Genomic DNA, 19,745 nt, shown 5'->3' on the forward strand with positions numbered 1-19,745 from the left:
TGTGACTTGTCATCCATGCTATGCCACGTATATATTTATATCTATTTGATGACTCGTTAGGGAGCAAGGTGGGGGGTGGTGGGGGGGGGTGGGAGGGGGAGTGGGGGGTGGGAGGATATGAAGAGAAAACTGGTGGATGTACAAGAAATATGCAGACAAATGTAGACACATTCAGACAATCACATAATTGAGCAACAATATTGTCGTCAAAATGTTTACATTTTAATGATCTGTAGTTAGCTTCTTCTTTTTAAAAAGTTCTCCCTTGCTTTGAGAAAGGAAAGAGTGTCCCTAGATGCTATTGGACATCAATAGAAGCCAACATGTTGGTTAAAAACTAATTTGATCTCCAAGTACCCATTTTCCATTTAATTAAAATAAATTATAATAAATCAAATAAAATTTTGTCAAGAATGTTTGATCTTTTGTGAATACATTCAAATCTCAAGACCCCCACAGCTATCAAAATTGGGAATAGGCATTGATTCTAGCATTAAATATCAGCTTCCTAGGAGGGAAATTGTCTGCTTTAGTTTCTTTGTTATTCTTCCGTTAGCTTGATTTATTTTGTTTTTGTTCAAGTGAAAAGATAATGCAAAATGTGACAAACATGATTTTCATGATACTGAACACTAAGAGGACAAATGCACATAAAGCTGTAGTTTGAACCGTAACGGTATGTGGTGTGGTAAATGTATCACAGCTCTCAGTCACTAGTATTATTTAAACAACAGCTGTCTTGTAAAGTTCTCTTTTTATCTTTAGTCTTTGCAGCAAGATGCTTGATATTATGAAAATGTGAAATGAAATTTGAGGATCAAAGCTTTTACTTATTTGTTTGTCATATGTTATTGGATTGGAGCTGATGTGTGATTTATGCTATTCTGTTTACAAAAGCTATTCTGGAGATGGTGAATGGATGGAAAGTTTACTGGGCTTAAAAATGGTGCTGTTTTTCCTTTAAGGTGTGTCTGGACTGTGTTGTTCCCTGCCCATTATCCCCGAATTCTGATAGCAAACAACAGCACACTAGAAAAGAGGGATTTATGTGTCTGAGATGGCTACTTAACTAGCCATTTATCAGTCTGTTGCTATGTGTGTACCAACTATTTCCCTATTCAGGACCAGTGATTACCTTGTTGATATTCAGTCTTCATTGTGCATCCATTTTATAGTCATTTAGTAGGTATAATGGTTGTGACTCTATTTTGTCCTTTGCCCCCCCTCCCTCCACTCTTTGCCCCCCCCCCCCCCCCCCAATATGTAGAGTGGTAGAGAGGGGGCAGGGGATGACAGGTCAAGTTTGTAACCACCCATGACCCTTTAGAGAGCTCAGGCCCAGCCCATGAATTTTTGTAGATTTCACCACTGCATAAGTGGAGTATATTGGTTATTCCTTCTGTAATGTACTCTTGGTTGAATGCAAGGTTGATCACATTCACTACACCTGCCACAATGTAGTTTTTAGCACCCAATAGAATCTAGGGCTTTCCAAGCCAGGTTATTGACCCCGGTATGAAAGGGGCAGTGATATTAATCTCAAGATTTGTTCTCTTTAGAAAGAGAGATAAGGTAAAGGAGAAAAGATATTGCTACCTGCAATACATAAAGTATTCTTTTATAAGAATTCTGTTCTGCTCTATCATAGATTCTTGTGGTTCCTTTTTTTGTAATTGTGTGCATTTGGATGTACAAAATGTATATGTTTGTTTGTATGTGTGTGTGTGTGTTTGTGTGTGTGTATGTGTGCATATCTTGGGTTTGTTTAGCAGTGGTGATGCGATCTATGGTGGTGTACGAGTAAAGAATGGGAAAGCAATAGGGCCTGATGGTAATCCATACCATTCGCTGGGTTATCAGATGTGGCATCATGTGCCTAGAAGTTAGATCTCACCATCTCACCTGCTGTCTGACCGGCCAAGATCCGTACTGGTCAGAAGAAAACAAATCAATGATTTCTTGGGGGAGGACGATGAAGTCCGATTCGGCCAGTGACGAATCTCCGGGTGCCGCTAAAGAAGCTGCCAAGAATCACCTGTGTCGCACTTCTCTTTGACGCTGTGTGCTCCTCGGCCATTAGATGGCTATAGCGCGGCGCTGCAGCGTCGGCGAAACTCGATCCCACTTGCCCTAGGCGCACCGGATATATTCGGCTACTGGTATTACACGGGCTAAGGAATCTTTGGGACTTGTCCGCGATGGCCCACAGTCCTTATCTGCCTAAATGTCGCTGCAATTATGTGAAACTGATATCATGGCTGTTTTTGTGTTATCTCTGACTATCGGCTTGATGGTGAGGGAAGCGAGAGGGAGAAGGATTGGGTGCCAGTTGATGTTGTCTGTCAGAGAGACAGACAGAGATAGAGAGAGATATATATTTAGGGAGAGATAGAGATAGAGAGACATTGAGATAGAAGGAGATGAAGAGATAAAGTGAGAATCAATGGAATATAATGAGAAAACATTATGGAATAGACTGACAGACAGAATACCATTGAATGGAAGATATGCTAAAGAATCTATACCCTGTGCTGGTGAGATATGAATTGATATGCAATATATGGACTGATATTGATAGCTTGTTTATTTTGAAAAGCAAATATGAAATAGAGCAAAACTCAGCAACTATAGCCAGGTTCTTCCTATTTTCTAACATGGAAGGTCCTTTGTGTTTGTTGTGGGTGGTTTATTTTGAAGTTAAATATAGGCAATAACGTAATATAGTACTGTTTATACCAATTATCACAATACGAGAAAAAGAAGAAGAAAAACTACTAGTAGTAGTGCTGTAGTTAGGACATGATCCTGTGTTCCTTTGTATTAAGAGTAGCTACAAGCCTATTCAACATAAGTTGTTTTGCCCATTTTTGCCAAGAGGGTGTGTCATTCTTATTGCATAATATTACAAATAATGACTATTTGAAAGAAGGAAAGTTTCAATTAGATCAAAGTACAGATAGGCCAGCGCACAAACCAGAATCCTGTTTCACATCTGTCAGTGTGTCAATGTCGTAAGAACCTTTAAAAAAAAAAGGCCCTCCAGAAAAGGAAAAGGGAAATAAGAAACAATAACGACCACATCCAAGCCTGGAAACGTGCGAAGTGATGATAGCAGGGCGGTCAATGTTGATGAAGGGGATGCAGATGGCAAAATGACCAAAAGTGACCCGTGATTGTCTTGGCCGGATGCACATGAAATCAGAAGTCCTCCACCTCTCTTTTAATACCCACTGAATTTGTCGAGGGAGGACGCTGTAATCAAAACGCTTTTCAGCGAGCAAACATATGTTACTTCTGAGCAGCATGGCGTGCTCTGGATCTCCCTCATATTTTGCCTTTGCAGATTATTTTGTCGGTGTGATTCAGTACCCCTTTCACGCTTAGCAAACTTCCCCCAAGCTTTCCCAAGAATTGACTTATGCTGTAGCATGAAAGGCATCATAGGTAAATTCCTGGCTAAAATGCTCTGTGACTTTCCATAAATCTTAACCCTCAAACCATCCCTGGTAAACTCGCAGTTGTCCCCGTGAATCCTGGAGGTGAGGCTATTACTTAGAAGACATCGCGAGTGAATTATCGGGAGAAAAGCATCTATGGTCAGCTTGCCAACAACATCTTGTGAACCGTTCGCGCATGTGCCATAGCATGTACGTGCACTGCTGAAGAGCGGGCGAGAGAAATTCAAGCGGGAACTCATTCGCTAGTTTGGAAGAAATTTCTCGTGGATGTTCCCCTGTGTGATACCCTGGTAGAATCGCCAGGATGATCTCCGGAGTGACTAGTGTGAAAGGGGTATTAAAGAGACCAGAGATATAATGGGAAGAAACATGCAGAGAACAGGGTTCATGAAATTCCCTTCTTTATGTAATCCCAGCTACTTATAAAAGTGCCTGAAAATGAATTTTTTTGTGGCAATTCCGGCTGGATGGAACTTTGTGATTTGAGTATTGTGATGCATGCAATGACCTTCTCTGAGTATTGTAAATGCAATTCTATGAATGTGATACAATGGTAAGAAAGAAATGAAAGTAGCTTATAGGGTAAAGAGAACAATGCTGGTAGTATCCTATACAAGTAGACTATGATTTTTAAGTCCACGATGGTATGCATTAATTCATGACCGTGATGTACTGGTAATGAAGAAAGCGAAGTGAACTTGATGTAAAAGTGAATCATTGGAATTCCACAGCCATCATTTCCAAACAAGGAGTCTTCATAAATGTCTTAGGGCATAAAGGTCATGTAATGTAGATGGTTTATTAGTAGGTATGGATTAGCTATGGTCATTTATGTTAAAACTTATTTCAAAGTAGTTTTCTGAACATTGGCCAAACTTTGGCCTTTGTGTTGCTTACTTGTCATTTCATTCCTGCAAGATACAAATTGTAGTGTTGGCTTCACAAGGATATCAACCCCCTGGTCCTCCAATATCCTGTGTTTACTGAATGAAATGTGTTTGTTTGTATGTGTGTGTGTGTGTGTATGTGTGTGTGTGTGTGTGTGTGTGTGTGTGTGTGTGCCAATTCAGGGCAGGAAGTAGGAGAATAAGTGGGTGTGATTTCAATGTAGATTTGGGGGACGGACACTTCTTAATTTCATGAGTAATTACAGTATGTCATTTCCCAAGAGTATGATGATGGCAAATGAATGATGTCATAGAGACAAGAAGAAAATGAATGAAGAAACAAAAGAGAAAGAGTAGAAAAGTGAACCTCTGAAGAGACCATGGAATTTGTGATGTAATTCGGAGGTACAGACGCATGAAATGTCGTCAATGAGTTGACACATACCCCAAGAACATTCTACAGGGTTTATTATTATTTTTTGTTTTTAGTCTTCTACTCTCCCAAGCATTCCAGGTAACTTTTTGCCCTTTGTTGAAATTGGTTGTCTCTTGTACATGTATGCAGATTTTGTGTTTCAAGGCTTTCTCAATGTTGATCTATTGAAGACTCTTCCCAAAAACATTTGATTTATCTACAAGCTAACTATCATCACACCTGAACTCGTGAAGATGTGGATGCGAACACAAGCCCCGCTCATCAAGTTCAAGACATAAACAAAAACATGTTTACTGCACACCCAAGCCTGGCTGAAATGATCATTAAGCATACACAGAAAATGCAGATTGAATGAATGAAAGAATGATTGCAACTGGATGAGAAAGAGGCAGACCTCTCTGGAATGACGCAGGAGATGGATGAGGGGAAATGAAGAACAAATGTTTTTGAAATTTGTGGAGCGTAAAAACTGGGTTTAATGTATTTTCATTTTCTGCTCTGATAGCTTCGTACAGCCCAATTAACTTGACATTGAGACCTCTGCACTTCGAGGGGAAAAAAAGTACATTGGATAGTCCACGGAGACTGGGGAGGGGGCTGGGTGAGGAGAGTGGTAGTAAAGAATGAGTTTTCAATTAACAGGCTGCACTGGTCTTCTCAACTCACAGATATACGTAGTCGAGGATTAATCGACAGTGGTATCAGTGCCTTGACACCTATGTGTTTCTGTCTTAATATGATGATGGCTGGGCCCTGTTTTATGAAGAGTTATAATTGATTATGTAGTTGATTTCTATCATATGTCTACGGCAGCCTGTGTGTTAAGGAAATTTGTAATCGATTATATCTTTTGATTAAACGGGGCCCTGGTCTGTAAGAGTAGAGTCTTCCCCTACTAGCTGTCGTAGGTTTTTCAAAACCATTTGATTCTTTCGTAGGGTTTGAATCACATGCTTTTGCAGATAGGAGTGAACTTGATCACAATTCCATCCCTGAGATCAGGTAATGATGTTACAACATCACAAGTCTCACATTGACTTGTACACATACGTATCTTCACTAAATTTCTTTCTTTAAATAAAAAGAAAATATCATATCCCCCTCTTTTCAAAATTAGGGTATAGTTGCAATGATTTAGCAGTGATGGCCTTTATGGAGATGGTGTTTTGTACCATCTGAATTGGAGCATTTAAATGATATTACAACAAACAAGAACATAAATATACGGCCCTTCCACACCATGCACCGAAAATGATGTATGGTTTAAAGATGTGGTTGTGTGGACAGGCCCAACGAGTGTACCATGGGTGGGTGTGTTCATTTTTTTTTTTTTAATTCACATTCACATGAGTTTATTTCAGGTGTGTTTGCACCTATACACTGCTGATGTGAATATTCACAAGCCCCCCCCCCCCCCCCAAAAAAAAAAAAAATGGTTTTGATAGAGAAAAATCATTTTAATCAGGTTTTGTTCATACTTGATTGTAGAAAGGTGAAAGTAACATGCAATGGCAAAATGGACATATTGCATCCAACTTCAGATTCCCTTTCAGTTTGTCAACTCCTTGCCTTGACATTCATGCCGATCCTGTGTCCCGAAAGATGACAAGTCATTTATAGAGCCATTTGTAAGGGTCCACTCCTGATGTGCTCTGGGTCTGACCATCAAAATCAAATGAGCCTGATGAATTATAGAGGCGATGAGCCTTGAGGGAGACTATAGCAGGATACAGCCTCGCACCTGGCAGAAGAAGTGCAAGGCCTTATGGGAGCGCTTTCGCAGCATTGCGTCACGTGTTTGCGCGTTGGGTGTCGCTAATTTTCTACCGCCGAGGAAATTCCCCCTGAATATTTCAGTAGCCAGGCTTTTCTAACGGGTCCTTGCGATATTAGAGGCAAAGTTTGGTGCTTATTGCCTGATCATCAAATCACAGCATCTCGCCATTAATATTTGATCGCCGATCATGAATATTAAGGCAGTCAGAAACATCAACACGCCGGAATCCGGAGCAAGTATTCACGTCCGACGGGGAAGGGCGTCAGAAAGATGATTAGCTTTTCACCATTGCCTTTCCATTCTTTTGAACTTTTCTCCACGGGAGTGGACATTCACTTGGGGAAACAGGATGGAAGGTGTTGGGAAAACTATTTCGACCGAATGATTTTATGAAAGGGTACATCTGATCCCAAAATGACTGTGTTCTCAATTTTTGTGTCCCAAGGAAGAAAGCATGACACGGCTTCGGACTTCTGTAAAACAAGGAACGTTCGCGTGCATTTTAATTTCACGAATTTCGGGAGAGCCAAAATTTGTGAAATTAAAATGCATGTGAACGTTCTTGTCTACACTATACGCATTGAATGTTAGAGGCAACTCATGAAAATTTCATGCTGCGAAAAAGGCCGTTGGCCCCAATTCGTGAAAAAAATTTCATGCCGCGAAAATATTGTGTTTTACAGTATACCAAGCTCTTTCATGTGTCTCTCTCAGACCATGGACCCAATATACAAGGACATTCATCGTATCGTTAATTAATTCATGCACCTGTACATCTCAAAAACGCCACAAAGACATTTTTAACATTCTTCACTGCTTTGATCCCATCATCGTCGCCGCCAGCAAGCCGGGAGAAGAACAAGACGGAGATTCTAGAAATCTAAAACTATACGCGCAGAAGAAAATAACTCACAAAAATCAAGTAAAGTGAATGTGCAGTTGTGGTGTATATTAGGAAATCATGCCTCAAACAATTTCGCTTGGGAGAAGCAGGCATTTTTTTAAAGAAAGTTAACATTTTGGCAGAATGATTGTCATTTGTGATCTCAATATTTCACTTCCGCAGCTTATTCCAGAGCAAAAAGGGACGGTAATGGTAGAGAACAGGTATATCTTGCCATTAGGCAAGGTCTTATGCGTGTGTGAAAATGTGCAAATCAGCAAGTGCCCATTTTTTGACACAAAATTTGTCATGTTCTCAGGTTTTGCTGCACCTCATCATCTGTATTTATTCAAAGAATTTCCGTCTGAAAAAGGCACATCAGCAAAACAAGAATGAAATGAGGGAAATGATTCTTTTGCTAGTGACAATACGTGATCACACAATCGTTATTGTCCAGACACCTGAATGTACTCATTAAGATGCACATCATCATGTGTCTGCAACGATGATTACATGAAAGAAAGGCTGCCGTGAACAGTCCATTGATATTAGGTCCATGCTTCGACCAAACTGGTCAGTAGCTTGCCCTCTGTCCTGTCCAAGAATGTAGTCATCTACTTCATCTTTTGTCCAGTTTAACCACTGGGGATCAGGAACGAGATGTATGTTAATAAAATTGTGACAATGGACTGCAGTTATTGTGTAGGATTTGGAGTTAGCTGAAGTTTGGATTGAGGAAAACACATTTCAGACCTGACGTATCAAAGAAAACTGCCCGAAGTAGAGCAAGTAGGATCAAAGAAGTGTCAGATAAGCACCCACAGATATCCATTCGTTATGCCTTATTATGTCCAAAATATTTTCATGTGCATTTTCTCATTTTCATAGGAATGTCTGAAAACAAAGTATCACGAGATGCGTCGATGATCGATTTGTTTGCAGAAATTATATTCACTAAAAAATGGAGTCTTGGTTCCTAATTGTTTCTGTTCTTTGCATAGTTAATTTGTTGTATGTTTTCTAGTCCACCAGACAGTGCTTGTTATGCAATAACGCAAGGACTGAAATGAAATGAAACAAAATCATTCTTTTTGTGTCAAAGTTTTGATTTTTTTCCCCCTTGAGTTATAGAGCCATGTGATAAACATGAGACATCTGTAAATGCAGTTTACATGTGACTTCAGTAGTCTATAATGAAAGAATGACAAATCTGGATCTTGAAAGCCCCCCCCCCCTTTTTTTGGGGGGGGGGGGGGGCAGGAAGACTGGCCTGTGCTCATGAACAACACACACAAAATGCTAGCATGATGCATATTTCAGAATAAAGCTGTTCTTTATCAGACAAGTCATTGGCAATATGGTTTTCATGTGGTGAGGGATTCTTAGGAATGAGGAAATATGTTAAACTGCAAGGGCTGACTGGCCCCCCAAGGGGGGGGGGGGGGGGGGGGGGGGGGGAGAGGGGGAGTTCCCCATCCATTGGCTGCAGCTTTATCCTCCTCCTCTACCCCTCCCCCCTTCTGCAGCCCATGAAAATATCTGACCCTGTGTTGTTAAAGAGTGAAGTTGATGATACAGAGGAGTGATTTCGCCAGGGATCCTGTCTCATTAAACAGCCACATCTCACCGTCCAGTGCAATTGTTACAGTAATATACATTAAAAATAGGATATCATCATCACCATTATTGTCAATAATGACTGGAAAGAGGCATTCTGCTGCATTTGATCATCACTGAACCAAACCATGAAAAATCATTTGTTTACAAACTCACTATTGCTGGTTTCTTTCTTCTTTGAACCATAGAGACATGAATGGTTAGAAGTCTGGGCTGATATAATTTGTAGAGAAATGTATCATTTTTTTGTTTAGCATCAGAATGCTGTCCCTATCTTGAATTTCACTGTAAATAGAACAGCAACAGAACATATACTGACCATTCAGAGGACATATCTGTGTATTTCTGAAGAAGAGCCCGGTCTGTAATGAAATATTGTCTTCTTTAAAAAAAAAGATTTTTATGATTCTTAGTGATTTTCACAAAGCTATCCTATACCTATGCTTTGTAGCCCACATGGCCATGTCATAACAACATCAATGTTATAGAATGGCAGAAAACCCTAAACAAATGAGTTTGAGATGCTCGCGTTTCTAAATGTCAGTCGAATCGCTGCTGATACGCATACTGCTGAATTTAAATGCATGTCCTCCAAGAAGCAAAGCGATCATGTAAGAAAAAAAAAATGATAATGGTTTTATGGAGATACACTTTCAGAATTGCAGCTAAAGTGATATTGAATCTAAACTGTATCATTCCTCTGGAGATTCCATTCTTCAGCAATAATTTCACATTTGCCGGCCATTATATGATGTTGTCTTAACTTTTTCCTGTATTTAGTAATCGATTCCACCTGACCAAATAGCAGAGACAGAAAAAGCATTGTCAATATCCTGTACAATTAATCTAACATCAAAATGCTTGTTGAAGTTGCAAATTTGTCATTTAAAAAGTGAGGAATACTCAATGAAGTTGCTACAATCATTCAAAGTGCATCTGTATCCCTTTGGTAATAAAACTCCTCAACACAATCCCTGTGAGCCATCATGTCAAAAATGACCCTTTTTTATAAACGTACGATTCGCTTCCGTTGAAGAGTGGATTTTCAGCAGGGTAGTTATGCCAGATCATTATGCTTTAAGTGCTTTTTCAGATAAATTTGTGGTTTCACTTTAATATCTAGTGAACATAGATCGAGTACACTACAGTGGCAGGCTCAACTCAAGTGTGTAACAGGCCTTGTGTAACTTTTGCCATTGAACCTTCGTTTTAAAAGATTCGAGAATATGTTCTTGAATGTTCGACTGTATGAAAGTTAGATTTGAGCTTGTCTTTATATCATTAAGTGAAACACTAAGAGGTCACAAATTGACTAACATTACAGCATTTTATGGAATAAAACACGAGAAATTAATCAAGAATTGAAGAGCGTCTAGCACTTATCTAGTTATCAGGGTTAACAACTTCCCTTTTCTTTTATAACAAAAATATTACCACTGGTAAAAGAAATTCAATGTAATCTTCAAAATGAAAAATTGATAAGTTTTCTCCTGACTGGCACTAGAAATGTATTGTAATCTTTTTCAAAATGTGAAATTGATAAATTTTTCTCCTGGGATGATACTGTACTCTTATGAGTGAAATATTGTGCTCAAAAAAGGGTTTGGCATGTTGATTTTATGCTTCCAAATTTGTAAAAATAATCCACTGAGATCCAAGCTGTGTACAGTACTTGCTACTTCAGACTTCAGACTTCTTAATATGAATTTGATCACTAATTTCATGTCCTGGTTCGTTCATAGCCCTAATGTTTATGAATGCATTATGAGCGAGATATTCAATCATTTGTAAAGAAAGAATTGTTTTGTTTCAGACAATTATTGCAGCATCATGTTTCAAATGTTCTATGATACACTCAGCAAAAAAAAAAGTAAACATTTTTTCGAGATCATATTTCTCATACAATATTTGGCTAAAAGTTAATGTATTATACACCATATTAAAGATAATTTAATTGGCTCTCAGCCCGGTAGGTTAACAAAAAGGAAAACTTTACACATGAGTGAATACCTTTGTTTTTCTCGTCCAGGGCACAAAAGTAAAAATTGCAAAACTGAGCAAGTTGTCAGTAAGAACAAACAACAAATTTCACACAAAAAGCAACATGAATTAACTTGCAAAAAAAATCCTATGATCTCTATGATATCTTTAAAGCCCCAAAGATCAATGAAGTCTTAAAATAATGGCAGAAAATAAGGAATATTCTGTCAAATCTAAAGTCAAATGAAATAAGAGAAGAAGCAACAATTAAAAAAGGCTGAAATCTTAGTTGTTGTTTTTTTCAAATGAGAAAATTGTCAATAATGTTTGTTTCTTGAATATGTCTTATGAATTCTTAAAAAATAAAAGAATGAAATTAAAAAAATTGTTCATTTAACCATGTTTATGCATATTACTCCCTATCTCATTTGAAGTTTGAATTGACAGAAAATTCTTATTTTCTCCTTTAGTTTCCCACTTTGTTATTGTTGGAGGTTATAACACACGAGGTTATAAGGAGATAAAGACAACAAAAACTTATTTTTGCTATTTCATTCATGTCTTTAATTGTGTTAAATTGGTCTTTTGTTGTCAATATAATCATGAAGAGCATTTGCAAATGAAAGGCAACATGTCAATTTTTGCAATTTTTACTTTTGTGCTTTTTAGGACAAAAACGAATGTGTTCACTCATGCGTAAAATTTCCTTTTGTATCAACCTACTAACTAATTGAATTACCTTTGATATGATATATAATACATTGATTTTCATCAAAATCTTCTATGAAAAATATGAACTCGAAAAAGGGTTTACTTTCTTTTTTTTGCTGAGTGTATTTCCAATGGATAGTATTGGCGGAAGGGGGAATAAAGATTTATTTTTGGAAGTGTGACTTGTATCTTTTGATGAGAATTCTCAACATGCACTTTTTAAAATGTCATCCTGCCATGTTTTTCTTTGTCTTCTTCACAGATCACCCCCAAATGTGCTGTCCCAAATGTCTTTCCCTCACCTCTGCGGCTGGGAGAGGTGAGTGACCTTTAAAGTTTTGTGTGTGGCTTTTTTGTTTTGTTTTGAGGCTTCTGTCATTTTGACAAATGTCACGGTGTTGTATGTATCAAGAATAAGTTACCACCGATGGAGGAAGTTACTCTTGCAAGTGTTGCGGTGTTTTGATTCAGTTTCATACGTGCAAGGTGATTACAACTTCATGAAGTGCTTATAGGTCCACTTGAATTAGGTGCACATTACTGATTCTTTATCATGGATTTGAAGGTATCTTTGTTTTTTGCTGCTATTGTAATTGAAGAAGTGTAATAAATGCACCTTCATTTGTTTTATTTGTTTGTCTGCCAAGGCAGATTCTGTGCTACATAAGGCAAGTCTGCACCCTTGCACCTTAAAAAAAAAAAAAAAATGCAGAAAGATTGTCATGATGAAATTTATATGGTAAATAAGTTTTCCACATTTACATATTTTTATACATATTTTAAAACTACATTTATCAGAAGAATACTATTCTTATGGGATGGGACATCTCAAGGACACAGGAAGGGGAGCATAAAGATAGTAGCAATGGTGATTTCTATAATACGGCTACTACTTTTGAAATGGGTATTGAATATTATGATGGTAGTCAAAATTATAGCAATATTGATGATCATATAATAATAATAATATTGATAAAATAATGATAATGATAATAATAATAATAATAATGAATGATGATGATGACAATAATAATAATAATAATAATAATGGTGATAATAATAATAATAATAACAATGATAGTAATAATAATGAGGATAATAATAATAATGAGGATAATAATAATGATAATGAGGATAATGATTAAAGTAATTATGATAATTATTATCATCTTTATTGTTGTAACATCTTGTGTAGAATCCAGTGTTATTTTGAAAAAGAAGCATCACTGATAGACATGCAACCACGTAGAAGTACAATGACAAAACTGAAGGTGATAGGGACTTTAAGAAGTGCGAAGTTAAGCCTAAGGGAAGATGTTATAACTCTAGATGTCCTACGGGAAATTAGTGATATTGGAGTAAATCCTCAAACTTTGACTGTAGTAGGATAAAAAGTGTGTTTCCATTTTGACAGTGCATCCATAAAAGGTATGGGTTTATTAATCTGAGCTGTAAGTCATGGTCAGCCAAGCTACTGTATCAAAGAAGAGATTATGCATTTGTGGGCACTTTTAGATCATTCTAGATACATTTAGTCTACCAGAAATGTTTGGCAGTTGAATTCAAAGAAAATCCTCATGAAGACAAACCACACCATACATCATGTTTACATTTGATATGATCGAGGTATTCTGGTCTCATTTCAATACACTCACACTTTAATAGAATGTGATTCATGCGTAGTAAGATTTACATGTGAAAACAAATGGTGATAAAATAGAGAGATAATAAATAAAACAAACTACAACAAGCAAACAAAGAAGGGAATGAAAAGTGTGTCGGTTGATTCTGGGAAGCCAACTTGAGTGGAAAAACAGATGAATTTATAAAGTTTTACTGTGAAGTGTAGATGTATACCATGGCAGGTAGAGAGGTTGAAAAGAGCTTTTGTCCAGCACTCCCTCTTTTTTTTCCACCCATGCTAATGATTTCTGCTGGTCTGAACAGATCAAAAAGCAATACCGTACCAATGTTTTGACTGGAATATAAAGCAGGTTGCAGCTATGTAGGCTGACTGTACAGCCCCTAGCTGCAGGCATTATAGGAAGACCCTACATAACATTCTTTGCCCAAAAAAGACTGTCTTAGTTGAACACAATGAAATCTTTGTTTTCTGTATTGTTTCAGGTGGCAATCTAAATAAACAAATGAGAAAAAAAAAGTGCTTGAGACCAATTAGTTATACTTTGTGATAACCAAGACTAAAATACCTTAATTTCTTTTGGTTTAATTGATGATATGTATCGAAGTATTTTTTGTTCTTTCTTCGTTTAAAGCAGAGTAAACGATATTTTCTTTTGTCCTGTGTGTTCAAAGAACAAAGTTCTGAATTCTCTTCTTTTTTTTTCCATTTTTACACTTTTGCTCTATCAAATATGAAGAGCAGTTGTGTTTTAATATGTGTGAGTGATTTTCTACCTGTTTTCCAGGATTTTGATGCAGGGATATGGGATGGGGGCAGTGGTGGTTGTTGGAGCAACACTCTCTCTCTGTTGATAGAACTCCCTTCTCACTGAGGTGAAAGGGCACCAGTTCAGAGGTCACAGGGGTCACATGAGAAGGTGCCGGAGTTCTCATTGCGTGCAGTCTACTGGCATAGACTGGCATTGACGGTGTTGACGGCATTGACGGATGAATAATTGTGTGGGTAGGGGGGATTTCGGAGAAAAAAAGGGGGCAGGGATAGAGAGACGGCTGCCTCATTGGGGTTCAAGAAAACAGCCTAGTTTATGTGTACATGTGTGTTTTTCTTCTTTTTTTCCCCCTTTGTGTGCACACACATGTGTGCTTTTCACCTGGCTATGTGCAAGCATGCTTTGTATTTGTGTACATATAAGGTTGGTTCTTTAGTTGCAACCAGAACACATAGTCAATCTGACAATGAATTAGAATAACAGTCTTAGTGTCTGTATATTATACATGAGGAGATACAATGTATATGCCAGAGGAAATGCTGCCGATGAGCAAGCCAAACAGCTTGTTAGACTTAAAGGACAAGTTCACCTTCATAAACATAAGGATTGAGAGAATGTAGCAATATTAGTAGAACACATAAGTGAAAGTTTGAGGAAAATTGGACAATCGATGCAAAAGTTATGAATTTTTAAAGTTTTTGTGTTGGAACCGCTGGATGAGGAGACTACTACAGCTTGTGAGTCATATGCGTACAACAGTATAAAGAAAATGTAAAAGAAAATTCAACATATTTTCACTTTTTTCGCATAATAAAAGAGCACTTGACTTGACTCTTTCTGAAGGCAGGGGGAATGATATTACCCATAACATTTGTCGGTAACGAGTCACGGGAATGTGTACTTTTTTCAAAAGATGGAATTTTGTGAAATTCTCTTTATATTTTCCTTATATTGTTGTACGCATGTGACATCCAAGTTATTCATACACTGCAGTAGTCTTCTCATCCAGCGGTTACTGCAAAAAAACTTCGAAAATTCATAACTTTGTAACGGATTGTCTAATTTTCCTCAAACTTTCAATGATGTGGTCTACTAATATTGCTGCATTCTCTCAATCCTTATGTTTATGAAGGTGAACTTGTCCTTTAAGGCTTATCTGTATTGTGTGTTTCATGTAGGGCCTACAGTGAAAGGAACAATCATGAAGCTTCCATACATCGTCTATTGTATAATGTTGCATGCAGAAGTACTTGATATCAATGACAATTGTACATATTCCTGAGCATAGATACTTCACTGTTTCTCCGCAGTTTTTACAAGAGTAATGGAGTTTCTGAAGTAACAGATTTCATGCCTTGGACATTCCAGAATTGCATTCTGAAGAAACAGGAGTTCGACAAAAACAAAAAACAAAAACAAAAACAAAACAAGACAAAACAAAAAGACCCTGGCACATTACACTATATGCCCTTATTAAAAAAAAAAAAATCTTTGCAGAAGTTTGGTGTTTAGCTGAAAAACACATGATCCTATAACCTTTGCATGCTTCTTGTTATGAGGAAAGGGACGCTTGACTGTTTGAACATTGATATTATCACAAGATCATCCCAACAGTTGTTTGAGATAGCTGTTACAGTCACATGACTATCACATATGTTCATTCGAATTGTTTGCTTTAAAAGCAAAATTAGATGTCCAAGAATATGTTATTTTGTATGATTGTGTGAAGGTCAATTCTACATCCCTTTCTAAAATGGTGGGTCAAGTCATAGTATTTTGGATATGTCTGGAGAGCATTATTGCAGAGAAATTCTCAAGAAAGTAAAGTTTGTGGCAGAGTAGGAGTACTGCGTGAATGAAGGTACCCACCCTCGGAAGACAGGCATTGCATTGATTGACTTACCGGCAGTCAGTATTCATAGTAGTCCCCAAGTTTGCTTGAAATTTCAAGAAGATGCTGGCAGTGTTTTGTTGCAATAAGTGAAAAATGATATTGTCTATCAGATGGATACACCTGTAAAAGATATTGCAGTCCCTCGATGCGCAGTCTTGTTGACGCTTTTCCATTGTATCCAATTCCACGACTTTTAATTGAAACAATTCAAATTAATACAATTATAAAAATTCATGAATATTTTTACTTTTTTTTTCTTGTGGGGGGGGGGGGGGGTAGGACTTCTTAGTATCTTCCAGGACAAGCAAAGCATTTCAAAAGAAGAGAACATGCATGACTTAAGATTTTCTGTTGGTATAGGACTGGTCCTTCAATTGAAAAAGAAATTCCAACTTGCCCTTTGGCCCTTTGATATTGTTCATGAGAATATTATTAATAACATTTTTTATTGTATTTACAATTGGCGCCATATTCAATCATTATTGCTGTTGTTGCTGTTATCTTTGCTATTGTTGCTCACATATAAGTTTACATTTTTTTTTTGATAATCATTACTTGTACTACTCCGACTGCATTTACACAAACCCACCAAATTGTTTGTTATTTATTATTTTTATGATGATCCAGTCCTTGTACCTGGTATTATTACTGTTTTGTTTTATTATGAAGGTTTATATTGATATCTCCAATTACACCTTGACATGATGGTCCCAGCATATCTTGGTTACTGAAATGGTATTGAGAAAAACATTTCAAAATTTGCATCAAAAGACTGATTGTGGGCTTTCATGATTGAAATACATTGCATTAACTCAAGCTAACCAGTCATATGCCTACCAAACATAAAAAGGGAAAAATGCCTAGTGCATACTTAGAAGCGTGGAGCATGATTGTCATTTTTATTACTGTCATACATTCTCTCTTGCTTTTAGGGAAATGGTTGACATAATTGTAAATGACTACAAAAACTATGATTTGTGAGAGGTTTTTTTTAAATAACAAACATATATTGCAAAGAAGATGTTCATTGCTCAATATCTTCTTTGCTGTACCTTTGAAATGGTGACATTTCCAGTCGCTGTTTTCTTAAAATTGCTCTGGGTCACTAGTCAAAAGTTGTGATATTACGTGGCCGTGGCAGGACGAGGAACAACTGCATGTACAAAGCATGCTTCCCTCCTCCTCCTCCTCCTCACCGTCAAGCCTTTTGGGTTTTTATGAGATAGTGGGGAAGGCTATGAACTCTTCAAGGTGCACGACAGTGATTGGAATTGAAAATTGTTGATGTATGGATGCCGGAACAGGAGGGATGATAGAGCGCTCGTAGGATTATAATACACCAAGGGAGGGGTAAGATAGGGAAAAGGAAAGAACAGACTCCTTATGGAATCGTGCGTGCGATCTTGATTCTCAGTATGGCTTGTGAACAGTATTCTGTTTGTACTTCTCTGAGAGGGGGAAAAAATAGTGAAAGAGACTGGAACTGAGACTTGGTTGCCTCCGTGGCAGGCAGTCAAGATCGTGGAATTCTTCTCTGTTCTGCTGTGTGCCACAACCTATCACCAAGTTTTATCAACTAAAGTCACTCATAGGCACGCTTAAACATTTGACCTCTTGATCACCGAGGTTTCTCCCATTCGGTCTCCTGATGTCGTAATTGGAGAAAATGCACATTTCTTTGACGAGCACTCATTCATAGTTCTGCCTCACCACTCAGACTTCTATGCCTATTTATTTAGTGACAAGTTACGTCAGTTGAAATCTTTTTTTTTTTTAAAGAGAATATGTTACCTGCATCTTTTCACACTCTTTGATGTCTGTAATGTTAAAATGTAGTCGTCATTTGATTACTCATGAAAATATGCTAAATTGTGAATAATTATTATCAGGAATACAGATCTACATCCAATCCCATTTATGCAAAAGAATTCCTTCGACGCTTTTTGTGCTCCAACAACCCCTCCCCTTCTCAATTTGTCAGAAACATTGCTAATTTGTCATTACCTGATATTACACAAGAAAGCGCAACAACCTACAATGGCAAATTGTAAACTACATGTAAATGTTAGGTAACTACATTTATGTAAGTAATGTTGACACAAGATGGCGTAGGACTCGTGACATGTTGCGGTCATTTCCCCCGCGCTGATTGTGAGCCATTCATATTTTACTATTAAGTTCTAGCCATTGTCAGTGAGAGATGTAAAATTGTACCCTTAAGAATTTTTTTTTTTTGGAATTGTCTGGAGAATAATAAATGTAGAAGCCTATTAAGTTAATTGATTTTTTTCTTAGCCTTAGTTTGAAAGGAAAGAGCCAATCATATACGGAATAGTGAGAAGGGATAAGGATCTATGATAACTCTACAAAGCTGATGGCAGTGGACTCGCTGAGGCAGCCTCACTGGGCCGACAGTCTGGCCTCGCCGTGTGCTGGCCAAGAGTGGGGTTTTGACATGATAGATGTTAGAGATGATAGTAATCTGGCTAATGATGTCGCATTGTGGATTGGGAGGGGAAAAAATGTGCATAGAGAGAGAGCCATCTTTAAGATTGTCTTCCTCTTCACTTCTCCCTCATGGTTACTGTGACATAAGCTGTGATGTACTACTTCGTGTGCAGAGCATGAGAAGCAGTATGTACTGGGTGTGACTGTGAAGTGACTTTGCTCAGAAAGGGATGTAGAGTATGATGTAAGGGGATATTGTACAGCATTCTGACACAATCAGCCACAGCAGCATTGTTGTATACCACATGATGTATCGGTTGGACAGTCGGCACTGTACTGGTACTTCAAGTAGCGAGTAGAATAGGTATGGATATGATGACATCACAGCCACATTCTGACAGACAATGATAGAATGTGTACATGGTTCATTGAGTCTTGAGAAACACATGGAAGCTATTAATACATGCATCTTTGGTATCATCTATGTATTGTATATATGTGTTTATCGCTATGTGGAAAAACTTGATGCATACTCTTGGGACGTTGAATATATTCCGATCTTTAAGTTTTCGGTCAGCTTGGCCTCTGTCAATAGATTGATATGAAAGATATACTGTAAAACATGATATATTCGCGGCATGAAATTTTCGCGAATTGGAGCTGATCGACAGCCTTTTTCGCGGCATGAAATTTTTGCGAATTGCCACTGGCGTTCAATGCATGTAGTGTAGACAAAACTTTCGCGTGCATTTTAATTTCGCGAATTTTGGCGCTCGCGAAATTCGCGAAATTAAAATGCACGCGAAAATTTCTCGTTTTACAGTAATGGGGAGTACAATATCTCTTAACTATCAGTTGTACACGAGCATATACAGTATATGCACAGACATGATATATGATTCTTCACATACAAATACATAAAAATTACTCTATGAACATTATGTAAGTAGATTGAATTTCAGATAATCATCACACATGAAATCAGTTGTTATGATCGTGTGACAGTTAAAGGGGAAGGCTAGTAACTGATCAGTGGGAATCAGTGGAAATGCTGGGAGATGATTGTTCCAATCCTTATGGGATTCATTCAAGAGTTCATTGTATATCTATTGTTATGTAAAAATGATTTGCTTCAGAATGGTCTCATATTCAAGTAATGTGCAGTTTAATGCTTCCAGGTTAGCGTGCCTGGTCAGTGACGGAGCATTAATCTGCACATTACTTGAATATGAGACCGTTC

General features: G+C 37.6%; 1 protein-coding gene across 1 annotated transcript in view; it reads left to right on the plus strand.

Annotated features, from left to right (window-relative positions):
• LOC139717311 (transcription factor 7-like 2) overlaps positions 1-19,745 on the plus strand; it is a 143,872-nt gene that overhangs the window by 76,312 nt on the left and 47,815 nt on the right. The window contains exon 4 of the mRNA XM_071628802.1: positions 12,012-12,068. Within this exon, the coding sequence (XP_071484903.1) occupies positions 12,012-12,068 (57 nt within the window). The remainder of the gene's footprint in view (positions 1-12,011; positions 12,069-19,745) is intronic.

Source organism: Diadema antillarum, unplaced genomic scaffold, assembly GCF_040938485.1.
Source record: "Diadema antillarum isolate AM-2024a unplaced genomic scaffold, OU_Dant_1.0 scf00000074, whole genome shotgun sequence".
NCBI lineage: Eukaryota > Metazoa > Echinodermata > Echinoidea > Diadematoida > Diadematidae > Diadema > Diadema antillarum.